The sequence below is a fragment of the Musca autumnalis genome, unplaced genomic scaffold (assembly GCF_047663935.1).
Source record: "Musca autumnalis isolate F117 unplaced genomic scaffold, ASM4766393v1 scaffold_2, whole genome shotgun sequence".
Classification (NCBI taxonomy): Eukaryota; Metazoa; Arthropoda; class Insecta; order Diptera; family Muscidae; genus Musca; species Musca autumnalis.
The window spans coordinates 77,958,686-77,979,675 of NW_027411755.1; the positions used below are offsets into that span (position 1 = coordinate 77,958,686).

The 20,990-nt window shown below is 36.1% G+C and overlaps 2 protein-coding genes across 2 annotated transcripts in view; one reads left to right on the forward strand and one right to left on the reverse strand.

Moving 5' to 3' along the window:
- The window catches only part of ND-B17 (NADH dehydrogenase (ubiquinone) B17 subunit), a 333,680-nt gene that overhangs the window by 100,806 nt on the left and 211,884 nt on the right, over positions 1-20,990 (forward strand). The window lies entirely within an intron of this gene.
- stol (voltage-dependent calcium channel subunit stolid) overlaps positions 1-20,990 on the reverse strand; it is a 222,415-nt gene that overhangs the window by 17,317 nt on the left and 184,108 nt on the right. The window contains exons 5-12 of the mRNA XM_073968058.1: positions 14,031-14,501; positions 13,684-13,965; positions 12,686-13,393; positions 12,509-12,606; positions 6,213-6,328; positions 5,935-6,143; positions 5,649-5,860; positions 5,317-5,349 (exon numbers count right to left, since the gene is read on the reverse strand). Of these exons, the coding sequence (XP_073824159.1) occupies positions 5,317-5,349; positions 5,649-5,860; positions 5,935-6,143; positions 6,213-6,328; positions 12,509-12,606; positions 12,686-13,393; positions 13,684-13,965; positions 14,031-14,501 (2,129 nt within the window). The remainder of the gene's footprint in view (positions 1-5,316; positions 5,350-5,648; positions 5,861-5,934; positions 6,144-6,212; positions 6,329-12,508; positions 12,607-12,685; positions 13,394-13,683; positions 13,966-14,030; positions 14,502-20,990) is intronic.

A 20,990-nucleotide genomic window follows, 5' to 3' on the forward strand; every position in this document is an offset into this window, starting at 1 on the left:
CACCATAAGTTGTATTGAAGTAAAATGGAATAATTAGTTTCCTTTCGTGTATGAAGAAGACTTAATACTAAATTTCAGCAATTTCGATAAAACAATGTGAGGCATCATTCTATATGGGCTATTTCAAAACGTCGATCTATACCGACAAATTTCTGACGGAAAGTTTTTAGGCTCAAAGAAGACTTAATACCAAATTTCCTATATTTCGGTAAGAGAATGTGACTAAAACTTAAAAAATACCGAAAATCAGGAAGTACGCTTCTAATACTCTTCTGGAATATTTTATAACTCTTGGAAGACAAAATAACGAATTTCAGCCATTAAGGTTGGATATTGACGTCACAATCTTCAGTATTACGAAAATCGGGAGGTACCGTTCTATGGGGGCTATATGGAAACGTGGACCTATACCGACGAATGTTAGTCAGAAATGGGGCAATATGAATGCGTGGACCTGTACAGACATATTTCTGACGAACAGTTTTATATCACATTGAACACTAAATACCAAATTTCAGCCATTTTGGTGGAATATTGAAGACACAACCTTCAAAAATTCTGGGGGGAAGTTTTATACCCCTAAAGAAGACTACGTATCAAATTTCAGCCATTTTTAGGAAAGCTAAGGGAAAGTTTTATACCCCTAAAGAAGACTACTTACCAAATTTCAGCCATTTTGGTAGGATAATGAAGCTAAAATCTTCAAAATACCGAAAATCGGGAGGTACCGTTCTATGGGGGCTATATGAAGGTGTGGACCGATACCAACAAAATTCTGGCGCAAAGTTTTGTACCCCTAAAGAAGACTACGTACCAAATTTCAGCCATTTTGGTAGGATAATGAAGCTAAAACCTTAAAAATACCGAAAATCGGGAGGTACCGTTCTATAGGGGCTATATGAAGGTGTGGACCGATACCAACAAAATTCTGGGGGAAAGTTTTTTACCCCTAAAGAAGTCTACGTACCAAATTTCAGCCATTTTGGTAGGATAATGAAGCTAAAACCTTAAAAATACCGAAAATCGGGAGGTACCGTTCTATGGGGGCTATATGAAGGTGTGGACCGATACCAACAAAATTCTGGGGGAAAGTTGTATAACCCTAAAGAAGACTACGTACCAAATTTCAGCCATTTTAGTAGGATAATGAAGCTAAAACCTTAAAAATACCGAAAATCGGGAGGTACCTTTCTATGGGGGCTATATGAAGGTGTGGACCGATACCGACAAAATTCTGGGGGAAAGTTTTATACCCCTAAAGAAGACTACGTACCAAATTTCAGCCATTTTGGTAGGATAATGAAGCTAAAACCTTAAAAATACCGAAAATCGGGAGGTACCGTTCTATGGGGGCTATATCAAAACGTGGACCGATATATCCCATTTTCAATACCAACCATCCTGCAAGTAATACAAACTTCTGTACCAAATTTTGACTCTCTATCTTTAAAATTGCGAGCTGTATCTTGATTTCAACAGACAGACGGACGGACGGACGGACGGACGGACTGACGGACGGACGGACGGACAGACGGACATGGTCAAATCGACATAGAATTTTATGCTGATCAATAATATATATACTTTATAGGGTCTCCGACGAATATTTCGATGTGTTACAAACGGAATGACAAATTTAATTATACCCTCCATATGGTGGAGGGTATAATAAGTTGGCACACATCCCACTTTCCGATTTTTTTATTTGAATTATACTGACGAGTATCTCAGCTTTGGTTGGAAGACATTCTGAGCTTTACCAAAATTTGTGAAATGCTTGTGATTTTGAAAAAGACGCTTTGCTTACTTGTTACTGAAGATAAACTCTGTATGTAAACATTCCATGTTGTATACATATTCACTGTGACCTTTTCCTTACTGGTTTTATTTTATTTTACTTACGAACATTAAGGGTCGAAAAAAATTTAAAGTTTCATTCTTATGCGAATATATCCGCTTTTAGTAGTCATATTCCAAAAAGAAAGCCCGTCAATGGAAGAGGAAAATATCACCTTTATTATAATGCAAAATAAGTTGGCACACATCCCCCTTTCCCATTATTTTATTTGAATTATACTGACGAGTATCTCAGCTTTGGTTGGAAGACATTCTGAGCTTTAAAATGGTCCCAATCGCGTTTCCAAAATTGGTGAAATGCTTGTGATGTTGAAAAAGACGCTTTGCTCACTTGTTACAGAAGAGAAACTATATAATCATTCAATGTTGTATACATATTCACTGTGACCTTTTCCTTACTGGTTTTATTTTATTTTTCTTACGAACATTTCCCCTGTTTTTGTAACTTATTTTTGTCCGTTCGTTTATATTCGTAATAATTTAGGCATCCATAGCTCAGCCCCCAGATGACATACAGACCAAATTTTTCGTATACGCGTTCCATATGTAGTTAAGAATTCGTAATTTAAAACTCAGCGCTCTAGATTTGTACTAAGGCGAGTAAATCGATATACAAAATTTGACAATTCGTGTGAAAAGAATAAAATTTTTTACAAAAACAGGGGGATTAAGGGTTGTATAAACGTTTATACAGTGGCGGCCACCTAATTAGGGACAATAAATTCAGTTTAATAGTTTACTCGATTTCATTTAAAAGTGTGATGATTTTAATGACATACATTTTCTATATAAGGTATTGCTAGAAGCACTATCGAGTGATGGAAAACTTACTGAGATTCCCCATATGTGGGGGAAGTACAACCCACTTTTCTAAAAATGGTCCATATTAGCCTGGCCAGCTAATTAGGGACATTAGTAGTAACATCAACTTTAATGTTAACTGATGCACATATTTGTACAAAAATTGCTTGTATTAGTTAGTTTATAGTGTATTCAACTGATCTCATCCTTTACACCCACCGCAAGCACTTTAAGGGGCCGAAGTATTACTATAATGCCTAATTTTCCGTTAATCCACAAAAAAAAAATGATATTTATTTGGCTCTTAATAATAAAAATTCCAACACATTCCAAGTCATACACTGCAATTACCGCTCCATACTGGATGTAGATCTCCCCTTATATTAGTTATTAACCAGTTTGGATGAGTCATTAGGCTGAAAATCCTATTTGAAGGATGAGTTATGAGGCATTTTTAAGGCAACACAATATGGTTATATGATCATTAGCATGCCGACATAATGTAAAAAAATATTTTGCCTCTACCTATAAAATTGAGCAAAATTTAGATGATGGATCATTTACATACACAATTTTTACAAAGGCTGAAAAACACCCAACATTGAAGGAAGCCCCAGGGATCCTTGTGATAGCTTTTGTATGGAACAAAGTACATTTTCACATCGAAACCAGTCAATACTACTCATTATTGCGGGAAAAGAAGTTTATATTGCTGAAAAAATTTCTTGATTTAAAAGAGCCTCATATCTCGTCCTTAAAATTGGATTTTCACCCTAGTAACTCATCCAAACTGGTTAATAAGTAATTTAAGGATAAATGTACACCCAGTATGGAGCGGTAATTGCAGTGTATGGTTCGGAATGATGTCTGGTGTTACAAGAAATATCATTTTTGTTTAAAGAGCCAAAAAATCTGCATATTCGTGGTGCATTAATGGAAAATAAGACCAAAAGCACATTATAATAGATTATAATAATGCGTCGTTCCTTTAAAGGACTTGCGGTGGGGGTAAATCATGAAATCATGTTAATGCGCTATTAACTAATTAAATACAAACAATTCTGGTATAAAAGTGTGTTCCAATTAACGTTAAGTTGATGTTACTACTAATGTCCCAAATTAGCTGGTCAGGCTAATATCGACCATTTTTAGAAAAGTGGGATGTCCTTTCCATTTATGGAGAATTTCAGAATGTTTTGACGTCACCCGCTAGTGCTAATACTAATACCTTATATACAAAATTTATTCCACAAAAATCTTCATATTTTTTTAATAAAATCGAGTAATCTATTAAACGGAAGTTATTGTCCCTAATTAGCTGGCCGCCACTGTATGTGCACCACCACCACCAACTTTTTTATATTATTAACAAAAAGCACGCTTGCCGACATCGAGCGTTGAACACACAACCCTCTGATTTGTAGTCGGACGCACATGTTCTGTGCCACCGTACTCATAACTTAGCAAGGAGTAATATAAGTAGTTTTTTGTTTTTACATTACTTTGAAATGGGTCGATGTCAAAGTGTCTTTATTGTAATGAAAAGAAATAGGTGGAGGTCAGAGATGGCCTTTAGGGACATTTTGGACCAACTGTGTGCTCTATACTGATAAACACTTATTCATTCTTCTTTAACTACATACAGAGCTCTTTTAAGATGTGGTTTAAGGAATAGCAAGCATTAAAATTACCAAATTACGATGCTATCTATAAAATTTATATTGAAGTGTCCCATTATTAATTTAACATTCTTGCCAGATTTTTCTATATGAAAATAATGCAATTGGATGAAAAACTAAGCAATTTCAGCATTTTATTCAAACTATGAAATCATGATGCAATAACAAGGTTACAGGGTTACCTGGCAGTTGATGTCTTCTTTTGCTTTCAAAATACATTTTTGTTTTAAAAAATTATAAACAAAAATATTTCCGTTCAACCAAAGTTATACTTCCACAACTTCTTTATTTGAATTTTGCCAATAATATTTCGTTGTTTTATTCTTTTTTGTGCATTCCTCGCTACAAAAACTTTTGACATCAAGAGAAGACAACGGCATGAATTTGCTTTGTGGGTAACCTTACTAAATGATCCATGTAGGAAACGTTGTATTTGTCCCATTTTAAATTGTAAAATTTTCCAAAAACTTCCTGAAAATACCCCCATTTGAAAAATGTGTCCTTAGCCACTTTGTGTGGTAATTTTGGTCTATGGCAATGACTAGAGTGAAACGGCAACGTCATATCTGGGTATGTACATGTACCAAAAATATTACTAATTTAACCCTATCAAAGAGTAGTTAGTGATAATTAAAAAAAATATGTGAATGTAAACCTCATTTATAGTGAAACCAAACCATAAATTAATGACTTTTAGTTTTAGTAATCTTCCATAATAGCAATACCAATATATACAGTCGAACTTCTCTATAATTATCTGTAACGCTTTGTTCAAAATAATATCTATATAACGAATTTTCTCAATTATTTTTGGTCCCCAGCAACTACGATATAGAGAAGCTTGACTGTACAGTTATTTAAGACACTCTGTAAAAATATTCGACATCAAGCAGCTAATCCATTCGTATTTTGTGAATCTAGCAATATCCAATGGACTCTGTAGGAATAATTTTGTTTTATATTTTCTCTGTAAATTTACCTTTTCAAAATTGCCATTAATGTGGCAATTGGACTAAAAAGTGATTAATTTTATAAAAGCATTGTAAAAATTTTTAAATATATTTAAGTGCAAATTAAGTAAGTATTTGTTGTTATTAGAAAAATATTAGGGTGCATGTTGTGTAATCAAAAAAGAAAAAGATAAAATAATAACAGAAATAAATTCAAATCAAAAGAAGAAAAAAAGATGTGCAAGGGGAAAATAGGAAATAGTTGTGTTTTAGTAAGCTGTAAAAATTCCTAAAGAATTCCAAATATTTGTTTGTTTGTTTGTCAGCCAAAAGCAAAGTGTGAACATTCTTTGCCACTTACTTTTTGTCCTCTTTGCCATTAGAAGTACCAGTTGTATTACGATCTAGACCATCGGTCACCATTGCATCTCTTACTAAACTCTGTAACAAGGATCGATCGCAATAATAGGGCTCAGCTTTGCGAGAACCTTGAACAGTCATGTGTTGGGCAAAATGACCCACAGGTGTTGCACCATGTAAATTATGATGTGGTTGAGGCGATTTTGGCCTTACCTTAAAGTACAAACAATCAATTAGAATAAATTTTTTGCAAAGGCTGACATTTTTTGCTACAGTATTATGCTTACCGACATCCATTTCCAACCGGGTCTTCCAGCTCTAGCCAGGAAATGCAACACCTGTTCTTCGGGTGAAGCAAAACTAGGTTCTTGATCTCTAGAATTGCTATATTCACCCGAACTTTCACGTTCTTTTTCCAAATCGCTAACACTGTTGTATTCACAATATACCCATTCAGGATGGACACGCCAATTGTCACCTTTAAAATAATCGGTAACTACAAAGAAATAAAGAGGAAATTGTTAATTTTATATTTCCGAACAACAATATAATTAAATAGACTTACCATTTTTCCGTGAATGTCGTATTTCTTGTTCGGAAAGTAATTCATGGGTGCCATACTTTTCGGGTAAAACAACAGCGAGCGTAAATGGTGTATCCTCAATAGGACCATAAAAATATCTGAAAATATGTAATAAATTGCATCGTGAATTACCATGTCAATTTAGGCCGGAATAAAATAATTTACATTGCAAATGCCGCAGGATTTAAGAAATACATCATATAAAAATAAAGAAAACTGTTTAAGCCACTTAGCGCTTTTAAGCATTTTTTAATAACTTTTCTCTATAAAACCTACAGTCTTCCTGCAATCGAGTCTTCTTTTAAAAATGGGGAAACTTTTGAGGGGTAATAATGGTAGACAATTTAAGGTAACAGCAATATCCAGCTGATTGAACTGGGCTGTAATGTTAGTGTCAAATTCCATACGACATTTTATATTTTTATTTCTATTTTCAATGTATGTATATTAGTTAATATGCGTGGTATTTTGATAAATTTTGAAAAAAGGCCTAATAAACATGGGCTTTTTGATTTCAAAAATAAAAGTTTGAAACAGCTTTTCCTTATTCAATGAATTTTTAGCGACCCCAAAGAATTACACTTTCTGTGAGAAATTATCCATTTAGTGCAATTCATTCATGTTTTTAAAAATTTTCAATCAAATGTGAGAAAATATTAGTTTCATAAATTCATATGCCTATCCCTTGATTTTGATTGAGAAAATACTCTTACTAAACCCTGAATTTACATTAATATTTATGATAAAATTTATATGGCATATTAAAATGTTTCATCGAAAATCGAAAATTACAAAAAATAGTCGATTTTTTTAAATTGGTTGTGTTTTAGGCCAAATGCGGGGAAATACATGGGCCAAATGGAGCTTTATAAGTGTGGAATGACAAATAACAGACAGTACTATAACAAAATAAAAAACCCTACACAAAACGCCAAAATACCCGAGTTTTACTTCAATTTTTGCAACAATTTTGTGGCGTTTAAACGACCAGTGGCTTTATGTGGTTTAAGACGACCAAGTTTTTTCAGAAACCTCAGAAGGTCTTTCAGACCTAGTTCGGTTGTCTAAACGAGATGGTGTAGGAAATGTCGTCCTAGAATTTTCAATCGTCGTTGCATTTATGCTGGGCAGGAACAGAGTAGATGTTCAGCAGTTTCCTCCTCTTTTTCATTTCCGCTGCTGCAACAGTAGTCGTTCTGTTGAATATGTAGGCGTTTTGCATGGTTACCAGTTGGTCTTATTATGCTTATGTACATCCATAGCACCATTTTGGGTTTAAGGCCCCAACGGCTCCCACCAAACGACATGTGTAGTATGTAGGGTTTTTCTTTTCTCGGACTTTTTCATTCTCCGGGAAATCTCGGAAATTCCCGATTATATATACCATAATTGTAAATCACAATAAAAAGACAAGAGAAAGGTAATATCTATGGCGAAGATGTGCCTAAGTAAATTATAGTTTTTCAAAGATCTGAATACGATCCATACGACGTACTTTGCTTATAATTTCGTTCCTTACACATGATTTATATCCACTTGTTATTTATATAAGAGTATCTACGGCTTCAAATATTATTTTTGTGTTGTTAACACATTCTTTTCAGCAAAACTGAGAAGCTTAATGAGAAGCTGAGGCTATAATAATATCTTATAATGCAAAATATATCATGTTTATTGTCAAAGTAGTCTAACTGGCCGAACAAGTATCAGAGCTCCCCCAAGAAAACTTGCCGCATCCCCACAACAAAATTTACCCGAAAAACTTACCACCTTCCCGCACTTTTCACTCGCGAGTAAATCTTAAGCTGAAAACAGATACAACGTTTGATTAAAGTTTTGTGTCGTTTTGGCCGTTTTTACACTGTTGGGCATGATGCCGAAAAATTCAAATTCATTTGAAATATATGCCGACAAACAGATAAACGCTGGACTTTGGTATCGTCGTCGCCCTGTTGTTGTTGTTTTTTTCTCGACGCCCAACGCAAAACTTTAATCAAACGTTGTATCTGTTTTCAGCTTTAGCCTAGTACACTGTGCAACATTTTTAAGGTGATATTGTGTAAACAATTCGACCTGAGGATTTTTTGAAAGTACAGACCCAAACGACAAGAAACCCTAGCTGGGTTTTGTTGTGTCAGACCCAGCTCGGATTTTATGGCCCCATCTAAACATGGTTAAATATTGAGTTTTTAAAGAAATTCGGGGCTATATCTCTGAAACCAATGCGAATCTTCTTCTGACCTCTGAAGCAAATTTGTAGATAAGCACAAGAATAAAATGCTTGGAGAAATAATTAACTCGAAAAACTACATTTATTCCCTCAAATTGCAAAATATATGTAAAAATTCCACAATTTTTTTACATTTCGCATCGTATCTCCAAAATCGTTAATTTTTTCTGAATATTTTCTCTGGAATGTAATACTAAACTCATCAGAACATGTCATTGTTGTAAAATGCCTCTATGCCGTTGTCTTCAGTACATTTTTCAACGACGATTTAATAAGAATGTCAATAATGTAGTGAAATCCGAAATGCGAGAATAAACTGTTGGTGTGAACTGTGTTTGAAATACGTCTTGTAAAAGATATGATGCAAAATACCGCTGAAAAAACATGAAGTAAGCATTTTAGAGTTTCAGAATTTTCTAAAGAATTCTTGAGAACTTTATTTGGAAGATTTTTGCAAAAGGTTACTTGGTTCAACTCCCAATAGTTTAGCCGATACTGACCAGAATTTCAGCAATTATGTAAAATTTTCTATATTTTATAGATTTGATGCCCTAGAAGGAGTTTTTCTTATGTGTTTTTTTCAAAAGATAATTTCTACTAGTTTAGGGCTACAATATTGCTAAAGACAGCAAGGTCAAATTCCTATTCGTTTCTGAGATAAAGGCCTGATAAATGCAAAAAAGTGTAGATTTAGCCCGGTTTAGATGAGGACATAAAATCCGAACTGGATCTGACAGGACAAACCCCTACTAGGGTTTTTGTAGTATAAATATGTACTTTCAAAAAATTCATACTAGAAGTTGTTTGCATTTTCAGTGTTGCATAGTGGTATAGACACTAGTTTAAAGTAAGCATATGCTTAAACTTCAAACTTGTAATAACTTCGAATTTGAACTTCTTGAAAATTCTTTTAATGGAATTGTACTACTATGGACTATATTATCTTATATATAAAAGACAACGCGTGTATGTTGTGTCTCCGACCCTATGTACTCATTTGGAACCAGACCACGCCCACTTCTTAAATATGTTATATATCGAAAACTACTAAACCGATTTTCTTGAAAATTTCAGAGAATGGATACTGATGACCCCTGGTGAAAATAGGCTATATATTTTGTTGAATTTCTGCGGGGCGGGGTTCCTCCCCTTTGCCCTATTTTATTAAAACTATGTCTTTGCAACAAAACTTACTAACGTATGGCTTAGAAAATAAATTTGCGAGACAACGGCGGTTGAATCTCCGACCCTATGTACTTATTTAGGGCTTAAAGACCCGACCATGACCACTTTGTTAAGTATGTTATATCTCTGAAAGTACTGAGCCCATTTTCTTTAAAATTTCCGAGAATGTACAGCGATGGCCCACCATGGACACCCGTGGGGAAAACAGGCTATACATTTTTTTGAATTGATTTTTTTTTTTTGAATCGGAGGGGACGGGACCTCCCCCATATCCTCCTTATTTTAAAACACTTTTAGCATGCCCATTTTTTAAATACGTTATATCTCTAAAACTTCTGAACCGATTTCCCATTCATTTTCAGATGATGTACAGGGTTGGCCACTGGCGGAAATAGGCTATATAAACTTACGAACGTGTCCGTTTTCCCAACCCGTGTTACATATTTTAGCATTAAGACCCGATCACTCCCAATTTCTGAAATATGTTACAAATCAATGGAAATACCAGATGTTATGCATAACGAACCTTTGATCTTATTGGAAAGCAAGTCTTTAAATTAGAAGGCAAACATATCGATAGCTATAGCTTTGTCAGGTATACATTATAAGAAGGTACAAGGACGACACAGTCGACCCTTAAGTTTCCACTGGACATTCTTCTGATTGAATTAAACACATGCAATATTAAATAGAAGTTATCATCTGGAACGAATGTACGATGGCACATAAAATTTCCCAAGAAGCCTTAGAACGGTTCTTGAAGGATTTAAGAGCAATTCACGTTTAGATTTCAGACAAACACTTTCAGTTATACTATTCCAGCAGATGAAATAAATGCATGCCTCAAGTCCTCTGTTAACATACCGCCAAAATTTCATATATTCACCAACATTTCCGAAGATGTTTTATTTATAGTCACTTGCAGTTCCGACTAATTTGCGATGCAAGAACAATATAATTTACTTAAGAAACGGTAACATAAAACTGATTCAAGGGCTAGCAAGGCGGACCGGGCCGGCTAGTAATTTATAATAATAAGTAATATAATATATAAATAGTGTAGTGTTAAAATATATAAAAGTTGTATTATTTATTTCTATTATATTTGGCCCGATGGCTTGGATTAATGTAAAGTTGTCAGATTAAATATTAATAAATAATATAATACCTTATTTATGATCAATTTGTTAAGAATTTAATTTAAAGACAAAAAATTTAATAAATATTGAAAAATATTTGCAATTTATGTTTGAATATATCCTTCTTACAGTCCATTCTCTTACAAAATTTCCCGGGATTGGCAAAGGGATTGCGGGAGTGAAAAAATAGCGGGAAATTCGGGAATTTCCGTCGCTTGAATTCCCGATGAAAAACTCTAGTAGTATGCAACGTTTGCTTTATGCAACGTTTGCTTTATGTTACGTTTTCCTGACAGAGATAAAGCCTTCGTATTTGGCTTGATCTGATAAGGGCACTTCTTTTATTCGATTTTTGTAGTGAAAATCACTATCTCAATTTATTCCTGGATTCACCCCCATGACTCTTTATGTGGCCCAATTATCCAGTGGTTTCAGGGCTCCGTTCATGATGTAACTCATCACTGACGGAAACAAACCAGAGACGAGTATTTGCACATCGTCCACATAAGCAAACACTTTAATTCACATGTGATCAACTTTGCTTACGGTTTCATTAATGAATTCCTCAATTTGCCAGCATGATATTTCCCAGTGTGGTATTAATGACTTTACTGTGGCTACATTGTGGTTATACAACTACTGATGAATCGTTCCACGTCGAAGTTTATATAGCTTGTTTTATTGCTGAAGTGCTAACGTTGTTGAAGGTACATTCTACAGATATCCAAAAAGGCGGCTAAGATGTATTTTTTTTGGTAAGTAAGCATACTGAATATGCAACGTTTTAAGCAGAAATGATGAAACGCTTTTAGGTTTGTAGTCTTCAGCGTTTTCGTGACTACGTTTTCCTGCTTTGGTATGAAGACAACCGTTACCTGTCTCCAACTCGTTGCTACATAGTTTAGGGATGGGATAGACATCTACTGTAGATGTGCTCTAGCAAAGGGTTAATAATGCTCTCCGTGCTTTGTAGCATTTTTGGTATAATAACATCTGGCCCCGGAGATTAGTGAGAAGAGAAGCTGTTAATAGCCAATGTGACTTTACTCGGACTTATTATCTTGTCGGCTTCAGCATTGTCGGTATTTACAGTTGTATTTTTTGCTCAGGAAAGGGAGGTTGCAAAGAATTTTCATTGCTACAACATTTTATTTAGTTCCATTTCGATAGGGCTTGTGGTTTCCAAGCAAACCCTACAAATGTGAACTTTGATCGCAATTTATTTAAAATCCCACACATTGTTTTATAAGTAGACGATACAGTCAGTGCATTGTCCCAATTTGAACTTCTATATATTAAAAATGGTAAAACCTACGAAAATATCGTAAAGGTCAATCTTGTAGAGAATTTTCACAGATACAATATTCTCTAATTCCATTTCAATACGTCTTGCGTGAATACATAAATAACACGCAAAATGTGTACTTTGATTGCGATTTATTAAAAAAGCGCTCCGGCGATTTTTTTTGTTTTATCTCTTCTATTAACATTGCAGTTTCAGAATCCGCAAAAACTATCCAGGTATAAACACCTTCCATTTAAAGTTGGTTCAGGGGCGCCGTGATTAATATTTATAATAATTCAATGATAATAATAAATCAATAAATAATTCCTAGATGAATTTTGGTTTTACACAGTATGTATATTCATCAACTATAGTTTAAAACAAGTTCTGTACCATTAAATCAATTATATTAAGTATAGTATATATGAAAAAAACTTACTTTTGCGTTCTAGCATAGACCCGTTTCATATCATCGTAGTGACTCAAAATATTAAATTCTGTTTCACCCTCTTTGGGCATGATCATATCACTACGCATCTGTAAAAAAAGACAAAAAACACACATTTTTCAAACATTCTATCAACATGACTCTAAAATTCCACACATTCCTACTTACATCATATAACAAATTTTTATTCATTTCCACAGTCTCGTGATCATTGCCAATTTCGGTTTCCGGCAATTCCAACTCCGTGATATCGACTGACGTATACCGTGGCCTCAATTGATCTATATACTGATTGCCATCGCTCATGGGACGTAAATCAGGATGATACAGTACACGGCCATTGTTATCAACGATAAACGAATACCCATTCGGTCCCAATTTGTGTTGTGGTATCATTTTACGAATCTCCTCAATGGGAACATCAGTACCTACGACGCCCAACAGATTTGCCACACGTACCGAATGGTTGCGTCTATCGAAGACCGGAGTTGAAACTGTCGTTACCAAACGACGCTGGTATTCGGAATCACGTGCCAAACCGCCAGATTTACCGGCAACAAAAACGGGACTCCAGTGGACTGGGTGATCGGCCTGATACATGATCATGGGTCGTGCCATGACCAGGGCATAATCGATTACTTTGCGTCGGGCATCTTCCATATCGTTGATTTGCACAAAGAATCCTTTGTTCGAACAGGCCATTTCGTGTAGATTACTGCGACTTCCCGAATCCGAACCAATCAAGTAGGTGAAAATGCGCACTGGCATATGCGGCCAATTGTATTGTTTGATAATCTCTTTGTGAGATTCTGAGGAACTTTCCGTAATTAACATAATGGCTTGATTGCACTGACTACCTTCTCCAGATTGATTGTACTGAAAGACAGAGATGGAGGCAAATGATTTTGTATTGTTTGGATTATAGGGCAATTGGTTGTCAATCGAATGGCGATTGAGGTTCAAGGTATCTTAGTCATCTTTCCAAAGTCCAAGAAAGATCAAAATAATACCAAGCTAAACACAATGTTTGATTGAAAAGCAATTGCAACACACCCCTGAATATCAAACGATCAGGTAGGAAAAAGAGGAGCAATCAGTTGACTTAAAAAGAACTGTTACTAAAAGACATCTATCTCGGGGGTGAGAACTTTTTAAATCGTACATACCTTATGCAACAAACTGAAAGCATACTCCAAGCCAGCTGTAAAATTAACCGCACCAGAGAGCTTAACAGCTTTTACAGCCGATTTTATTTCCAAAATATTATCAGGTGTTGCCCGCACCATGCGATCCTTGAAACAAGGCACCGGCGATTTTGGTGTATCGCTTAGAGTGACCAAAGTAACATAATCATTTTCACCCAAAGTATCCAAAATATTAAATGATGTTTCCATGGCCAAATCGAATGATTTTTCTGACATTTTTGATGAACTGTCAAGGAGTATCATCTATGGGAAAATTCAAAATATTATTGGTAATTTGATTAACATTGGCATCAATTTATTCCACTTACTATATCTTTGGGCGATGACGCAGCCTGCACAAACCAATTATGGGTGCGAAAATCATGTATCTGTTTGCTACCCTTTGAACCTTCCGGTGGCCATGCTGTACCGGGAAAACGACGCAAAAACCCACTTGTCGAACCAAAATATTGCCACGACAATGCCGGATCTCGCTCCAAGTTGTTCTGGAATAGTGGATCCAAATGAGCACTCCACTGTAGGGCTGCCTTAACATCTCCATCATCGAGAGAGACGCCATTCGGCACCAGAATCGAACTTAGACTGAGATTGACGGGTAGTCGTTCAAATCGCCGCATAAAACGAATATCCATATGGCGTGCCCCATCGGCTAATTTACCATCCGCATTGTATTCGTTAATGCGTCGCGCATCGTAGTGTTGATTATTCGACGAACCGGAATGTGAACCCTGGGCATCTAGTTCAGAGAGTGCAGCTTGCTCCGCTGAATCCATTATGCGCTAGAAAGTAAAGAAAACAAATATTTATTAGGAATATTGTAATGCTTAGAAATTAATCATTTGCGATTCTCTAACTAATTTTTTAAGTTACCGACAAAGGTCGGTAAAATTACCATATAACATAGACAGCAATTACTATGATGAAGGAAAGTGTATATGCCCACATTACGCTGGCAATATAAAGAAGCATAATACTCCACAAACATATCCGAACCTGTCCACATGCCCTGTATGCGGATTGGGTCCCCACGACACTCAGCATTTCTTTATCTGTCATGAAAGGAAACATGACGTAGGTTAGATTTATGGTAAATCGGAGGCTTAAATTCACTCCGGTGAGAATTGCCACAATCCATATATCTACATAAAAGCAAAGTTATTTAATACCAGTCTCATCTGCACCCATACCCCGACCGAAGAGAAAGATGACCAGTCCAAGGATATATGCTACGAGGGCCTAGAAAGAGCATATGACCGTTGCCCTGGCCATGTGATTAAGATTGTTCTAGGAGATTTTAATGCTAAAATCTCCAATTTCAGCCTTCGTGAGGTAAAATTCGACAACGGAATGTTGCTGATCGATTTTGCAGCGACAAAACACATGGTGGTGAGCAGCACCAGGTTCCAACACCTCGACATATACAAGGCCACATGGATGTCCCCAAATGGGAAAACTAGAAACACTCTTCCAGTGTGTTAGATGTCCGATCGCTTCTTTTCCCGATAATGTTGAAGCACAGTGACAAAGAATAATCTAATCTCTTAAATCTGTAGTAGATTTTATACCTGGATACCAAAACCTTACTTACTTAGCTGGCAGAACATTTGTTCTATAGGCCGAACTAAGAAAAGATCTCCATTTCTCTCTGTCTATTGCTTCTACCACGCCTCGTCATCTCTTCAACCATTTGTTTGTGCCATCTATTCTTTGGCCTGCCAATTCTGCGTGCACCGGCAAGCGGCTCATATTTATACGCCTTTTTAGCGGGTTCATCATCGCTCATTCTTATGATATGGCCTAGCCAACGCGATCGTTGCATCTCAATACGTTTAACTATATTGATGTCGTTGTATAGCAAATACAGCTCGTGGTTCATGCGACGTCGATATTCACCGTCAACGCATATTGGTCAGTAGATCTTTCGAAGAATTTTTCTCTCAAACACACCAAGCACTGCCTTATCTGCTTGCGCAAGTACCCAGGCTTCGGAACCATACATCAGTACGGGTAGTATCAGTGTTTTGTAAAGCGTTATTTTTGTTTGACGAGATGTGACTTTGTTTTTAAACTGCTTACTTAAGCCAAAGTAGCATCTGTTAGCCAATACAATTCTTCTTTTTATTTCACAACTGATGTAGTTAGTTGTGTCTCCGGCGGTGCCGAGGTAGACGAAGTCTTTTACTACCTCAAAAATATAGGAACCAACGTCAACAGTTGGCCCGATCTCTATGGAAGCATTGCGCGTCGACACCATCAAATTACTCTTCCCGCCGTTTACCGCCAGACCCACTTTAGCAGATTCTCCTTCGATCTTCATAAAGGTATCTGTTACTTCTTTTACTGATCGTCCCACGATGTCTATATCATCAACATAAGCAAGTAACATGTGGCTATTGGTGTAGATTGTTCCACTTCTTTTGACGTTTGCTTCTCGAATAACCTTTTCCAGCAGGATGTTGAAGAGATCACACCAGAGGCTGTCTCCTTGCCTGAAACTCGGGTACTCGTTCTTCCTGCCAGATGGTGCTAACTAGCTGATAAATACATCTTATCAGAGTGTCGCCTCCGGTTTTTAACAGCTCGGCTGGTAAGCCATCTGCTCCTGCTGCCTTATTATTCTTCAGCCGGTTTATTGCTGTCCTTACCTCATCTTGGCTGGGCAGTATACATTCAATACCATCTTCTGGGATTGGATCTGCGGTATCTTCGTTGTCTTCGCTGGATACCAACAGGTTTGAAAAATGCTCTTTCCATATCCTGAGCACACTATCTGTATCTACAGGAGGAGGTGCCTATACCAAAGCCATCCGTTTGATGCTTTACTCTTTGGTAGAATTTTCAGACTTCATTCTGGCTCCTGTACATCTCGATTTTGCGGCTGTTTGCATGGAGTGGGCAATGCTTTGCCATTGCGCTGATATGTTATCGGGATGAGGAGTGCTTTGATTAAGCAATTGGGCTAGTTGAGTGGAATACGCTGTGGCTGTCTGTTGTGATTGCAGGTTACCGATGTCTAACTTTCGTATTGTGTCTATTCGTACTTTGTTTGCTACGTTTAACTGTATGCGTACCTTTGCTGCAACTAGGTAGTGGTCCGAGTCTATGTTTGCTCCTCGGTACGAGCGCACATCCAACACGCTCGATGAGTGTTTTCCATTTATCACAACGTGATCAATTTGATTTCTTGTTTTCTGATCTGGAGACAGCCAGGTGCCCTTATGGATGTCGAGATGTTTAAATCTGGTGCTGCTAACTACCATGTTTTTTGCCACTGCAAAGTCTATCAGTCTCATGCCATTGTCAGATGTTTCATTGTGGGGACTGAATTTTCCGACTGTTGGGCCAAAGATATTTTCCTTTCCAATTTTAGCATTAAAATCGCCTAGAATAATTTTAATGTCATGAGCAGGACAACGGTCATATGTTTCTTCTAAGCGCTCATAAAATATATCTTTGTTCTGTTCGTCCTTTTCTTCAGTGGGAGCATGAGCGCAAATAAAGCTGATGTTGAAGAATTTTGCTTTTATTCGAATTGTAGCAAGTCTTTCATTCACGGGTGTGAAGCTGGATACCAGATGTTTTAGTCTCCGACTAACTACAAATCCGCAACCAAACTCATGCTTTACGTCATGGCAGCTATAATATAGTGCGTCACCTTTAGGTGTTGTTGTGACGCCTTTCCCATTCCATCGTATTTCCGGTATGGCAGTAATGTCGGCCTTGTACTTTTCAAGTGCATATGCCAATGCGTAAATTGCACCTTCTCTATAAAGTGTGCGAACATTCCAGTTGCAGATTCGCAGATCATGGTCCTTAAAACGTTTGCTGGGGTCGTCAACTTTAGAGGGATTTGTTTTTCCTTTCTTTTGTTTTTTCATAGCAGGCTGCTTTTTCTAGGGGAGGGTTACTAACTCGGCGCCCAAACCCGAGTTTTTAACGTTCTTATGGGTGAACGCGCAGCACTAATATTTTCGTATCGAATATGGGCGGCGAGGAAGATATCCCAGAATCAATTCCAAACGACGAGATAGAGTGTTTACATATCAGCTACCCATCACATATAAAATGCTGTGAAGCGAATTGTGGGAACATCTAAAAGCTATGTTCGATAGAACATTCTGGTAAGAACAATGCGATTTTAGATCAGGTAAATCTACAATAGACGAAATCATCACTCCAAGCGAAATCCTAGAGAAGACCCATAAAATACATACCACCCGTTCGTCGACTATAAGGCCGCCTTCGACAGCCCAAAAAGGTCAAAGGTGTTTCAAGCCATGACTTAGTTTGGTATTCCGTTAAAATTAATACGATTATGTAGAATAACATTAACTGACACGAAATTAACAGCTAAAATAGGAAAGAACCTCTCCGAATCTTTTAATAACAAACGAGATTTTAGACTAGATCCAAACGAACCCTAAGAGCCATCTTTGGAAAAATTGAAAAAGTTTCTGCCAAAGTGGGTTTGGCGGTAAACGACGATAAGACCAAATATATGATATAAACACGCAAGACGTTCAGTAAATTAGGACCAACTATTGATTTTGAAATTAAAAATTTGAGGTAGTTAATGACCTCGATTTGGGTGCCACCGGGGTGCAATCGTATGCACACCCGCATTGCACGACTCCCGGCCAGGCAACATCAAACATTTTCAGCGGTGGCAAAATACCCCTCAGTAATGTTGGCGACTCTTCCTGAGTATTTCAGCCATGTAAAACTTCTCTACAAGTGGTCTCTTAAGACACGCCGTTCGGACTCGGCGATAAACAGTAGGTCCTATATCATTGAATCGGGGTTCACTCATTGATATGAGAGAAGCCTCGCTTGTCCCATCTGCGATGTTTGTGGAACAATTATGTATAATGACCTCATTTACCTCGGCACCGCCATACATTAAACAAACAGTTTTGAAATAAATAGAAGCATAATATTGGCCAACACATGCTACTTTGGTATAAGTAAGCAGTTTGAAAGCAAAAGCACCACTCATTTAACAAAAATTACAGTCCATCAGACACTGATACTACCCATACTTATGTAAGAATACAAAGGAAAGATTTATTGACCGTTGTCGGATGTTACCTCATGGAGGCTGAACTTGCCGACCGTCGGACCAAAGATATTTTCCTTTCCAATTTTAGCATTAAAATTTTTGCGGCCGCAGCGGTCATATGCCTCTCTCTAAGCGCTTATAGAGTATATCCATGGTCTGTCTGTTCATCTTTCTCGTCTGATCGTAGATAAGACTTATGCTTTTATATGGAATGTGACAAAATTCTCATCAACCGGAGTGAATCTGGAGATAAGATTTTTGAGTCTCCGGTTTACCATAAATCTGATCTTAACATCTGTCCGATTCCATCGCATTTCCTGTAAGGCGATACCATGCGATAACATACATGAATATGAAACCAAAACCAATATGGGTCCATTTTCTTCTATAGCCCCCAGTATGAGGTTACCCTCGATGTCAAATATTTTAAAAAACTAAGTTACAGAGTTTTATTTTTAATTGCTCTAAAAACTAGGCAATAGTATATTATATATATTATATAGTATATTCTTCATGATGAGATTTCTTAAAAAAAAAACACTTGCAAAATGGTGACAAAATTAAATGACAATAAACGGCAAGCGTTTTATTTGAGAGATCCCATCATGAAGAATATACTTATTGAGTCTAAGAGGAAAATTATTGTCTAGTTTTTAGAGCATTTATAAATAAAACACTCTAAATTATTTTTGATTATTATTTTTTTATTTTCTTAGTTACGGGAACGGAATACAAACTTATTGTACCCATCATAATATCGAGTATACATGGCATCCAATTGTGGCAAATATAAACAATCAAGCGAATAACATGCCAGGTTCTCACTTCAGTCAATCAGCCAGTCATTTCGCTTAACTTATTTCAAAATCTGCAAACAAAATATATCCAAATGTATATCCTTAAAATGTGATTCCCTCATACAATCTTCCTATTAAATTTTTGATAATTCTGTAAACCTGAATGCTCCTGTCTTCCTCTAAATTGGCAAAGTACTTTGTTATTCAAGATTATGTGTCGAAGGACAAAGGCACCATTTGTCCAATGCAGATTTATATAATACCTGCCCCTATTTGCGATATGGCATTAAGTGTACGTACAGAATGTTGGCATGTGTACTGTTATTATAAACTATTAATCATTGTAAATCACTTCAATACTTTAACCATAATCATTATTAAAAATTTAAATTAATTGTGAAATGCAAATATTTAACAAAGTAAGAGCTATATGTTGTATCTGCTTGTATATAGATTTTTGGTATATTTGATGTCACATAGCAAGATAGCCACAGTGGAGATAAGGTATGTATGTATGTACACATAATCTGCTAAGATGAGAGTTTTACATTGAATATACCTGAACTTTGCTTTATACATATTAAACACTTTCGTATTAAGAAATTAATTCGGTGTATCCCAAAATTTGGAACAGTAGCTCATATCACAAGGTCAACATAACATTTGGAAAAACTGATTAATAAGCATAGGATGTACAAACATATGTACATATCGTCACCATAAATGCCCGAAGTCGTATCTCCAAAAAAGTCAAAATTAGTTTTTTGATTGAATCTAATACATAAGGCTAAAATACATTCTCTTGCAAAATTTCAAGCTTCTACGTAAAAAATAACGATCATTTTCAAGAAAAGGCATTTCGGAAAATGAGATAACATTGCAGATTTTGTTGTAATGACCGATCGCAAAACCAAGCGTATCCGCGTTTCATTATTTACTACCATTCGTACATGATTGATAATATCCCATATACTCGCCTTCATAAGACCATAAAACAGTTTTTAATTTTATAACGTTTTTTGCTTCTCCTGTAAAATTATTATTATGTTAGTTAAGACTTTTGGCGTTTATGGTGACGATATGTATGTTTGAATGTGTATCACCGTTGTGATTGCTTTTCACATTTTTTTTTTGGAAATTCATTGATTTGAATTAAAGTCTTAATAAAAAAGGAAACGATTTTTAAGCATTTACCATAATAATAATTTTTAAGAATTTTTGCAATTAAACATTCCATTCCATTTGACTTCAAAATATACAAATGTTGGTATGCATAACAAAGATTACAGCTTATAATGATTCTCTACATATATTATCCTTCGTCTGGCGCTATGTTATGACAAAATCTTAAATATAACTAAGCTGTTATAATAAGAATTTTGTTCACTAGGAGATGCAATATTTATTTATAT